Here is a 2029-nt window from a genome sequence, read left to right as displayed (position 1 = left end):
TCAGTTCTGTCGGAATCGAGTACTTCGGACCCTTCATGGTTAAGCGGGGAAGAAGCATGGTAAAAAGGTATAGATGCCTCTGACACGTCTCTACTGACGCATTTCTGAATGTTTTTGGACGGTTCGCTGCCAGACGAGAAATCCTAAAGAAGTGTTTAGTGACAATGGCACCAACTTTGTCTGTGCACATCGCATATCAAAGGATTGTTTGAAATTTTTACAAGATTCCAGCATTGAACAATGCTTTTGACGAAAAGTAATGAGGTAGAATTTTAATCCATCTGAGGCGTCTCACTTCAGAGGTGCTTTGGAACGAATGATCCGGTCGGTTCGACAGATTCTCGATTTTATGCTCTCCAAGTTCGGCACACTGACGGACGACACGCTGAACACCTTCCTGATTGAAGTGGAGAACATCCTGAACTCAAGACCGCTGGTTCCAGTGAACTACGATTCGACGGATCAACAGCCACTGACACCAAATCACTTATTACGAGACAATTTGGAGAGTGATCCTCCAATGCTTTCCGAGAAAGCCAACAAAAAAGACTACTATGCGCGACGGCCATGGCGAAGAGTTTATTTCGTAGCCGATGAGTTCTGGCGAAGGTGGAAAAAAAAGCAACTACCGACAATCGCTTTGAGACAAAAATGGCCGGACCGAAATTGCAACTTCGAGACGAATGACGTCGTCTTAATTGTTGACGATAATTTTCCACGACGACGTTGGACTATGGGAAGAATCATTCATACATATCCAGATAAGTATGGAGTAGTGCAACAAGTAGATGTTCGAATGGGTACCGGAATCCTGAGAAGGCCGATTGCAAAGCTGTGGCTTATCTGCAAGCCAGCCGAGGCCTCAAGTGATACTGTTATCAATGCAGCAAGTATAGATCGAAGCAGCGCAAGAACTGCATTTTCATGTGCTTCTATGAAGCAATTGCCTGGACTCGAAGGCAAAAAATATACGCTTTGCTGATTTTATGAACCCGATGTACATCGGATTACATTAGAAACCTGATGTACTGGAAGTCAATTGTGGTTGTATTTTTTGCGGTATCTACGCATCGTTGTTCCTGCATGCCTTGCGGAGAGAACAAGATACATAATGTTTTGTATTATTTTGTGTTTTATGTCTCGCTTCAGTATTGCAGCCGGAGAGTTTTTTGCCTTAGACCTTTGTGATTGCAAAAATATCTTCTTTCACATAAAAATAGGCTTGCACAGTTTTCCTATTTTTGGAGAGAGTGTAAGATATTTTCTCGACACTGCCTACACTGCCTGTTCTTTGAACATCACCTGTTTACGAATGGTAATATTTTGATAAATGCCCTTTTGGTGGTATAAGCAGCTTTTTCCTGACGACTTATCAACTGCAATTGGTTTACTTGAAAGTTTCTTGGTTTGAAACAATTTAGAAAAAACACTGTTTTGGGAAATATTTTGGTGATTTCATACGCCCTTGCAAAACATGGCGGTTCCAAGCTTTTGTGACGTACGGTAACAATTTACTGAAAACCCCTTAGGATTTACTTTATTGCCTACAGAACAAAATTCCATGATTTCATCGAAAATATTGTTTTCGATTTGTCGCTTTTTTATTGTAACTTGGGAATTTCAAAACAACACATAAAAATTTATCCTAAATAAGCGCACTTGTGCCTGAAATATTATCAGACAGTTTGTAGCCAAATGTGAGGCAAGAGTTCTGTTCATTTGTGAACTTGTTTTGTGACAGAGTTTTGTCAACCAGTTCGGACTTATTTAGTAAGTCGAGATTTGTAGAATTCGGATAACCAGCTTTAAAGAGATTGCTTCATGTGATACAGATTGATTGCTAATTTGTAAATTTGACTTTGCTTTGTGTTAAACGTCTGATATATCTATCAGCTTTGTACGCGTTGGGTCGACTTGGGAAAAGGCTTACTTATTGACACAGTTTTATTGTGCATGATCAGGGGCACATGATCTACGTATTTTCGACGTATCGTAATGTGTTATTTTCATTTGTTATAGATGAATTGTA

The 2029-nt window shown here is 40.0% G+C and overlaps 1 protein-coding gene across 1 annotated transcript; it reads left to right on the top strand.

Moving 5' to 3' along the window:
* Nucleotides 1–316: 316 nt before the first annotated feature.
* LOC145776041 (uncharacterized) lies at nt 317–982 on the top strand. Its single transcript, XM_082587449.1, has one exon. It carries the CDS (start codon nt 317–319, stop codon nt 980–982), a length of 666 nt encoding a protein of 221 aa, XP_082443575.1.
* The last annotated feature ends 1047 nt before the right edge of the window (nt 983–2029 follow it).

This window comes from Aplidium turbinatum, chromosome 8 (genome assembly GCF_918807975.1).
Source record: "Aplidium turbinatum chromosome 8, kaAplTurb1.1, whole genome shotgun sequence".
In the NCBI taxonomy this organism is placed as follows: Eukaryota; Metazoa; Chordata; class Ascidiacea; order Aplousobranchia; family Polyclinidae; genus Aplidium; species Aplidium turbinatum.
This window is presented reverse-complemented; position numbering and strand designations above follow the sequence as displayed.

Coding starts and splice junctions, on each gene's coding strand:
- LOC145776041 (XM_082587449.1), top strand. CDS start 317: ATGATCCGGTCGGTTCGACAGATTCTCGATTTTATGCTCTCCAAGTTC.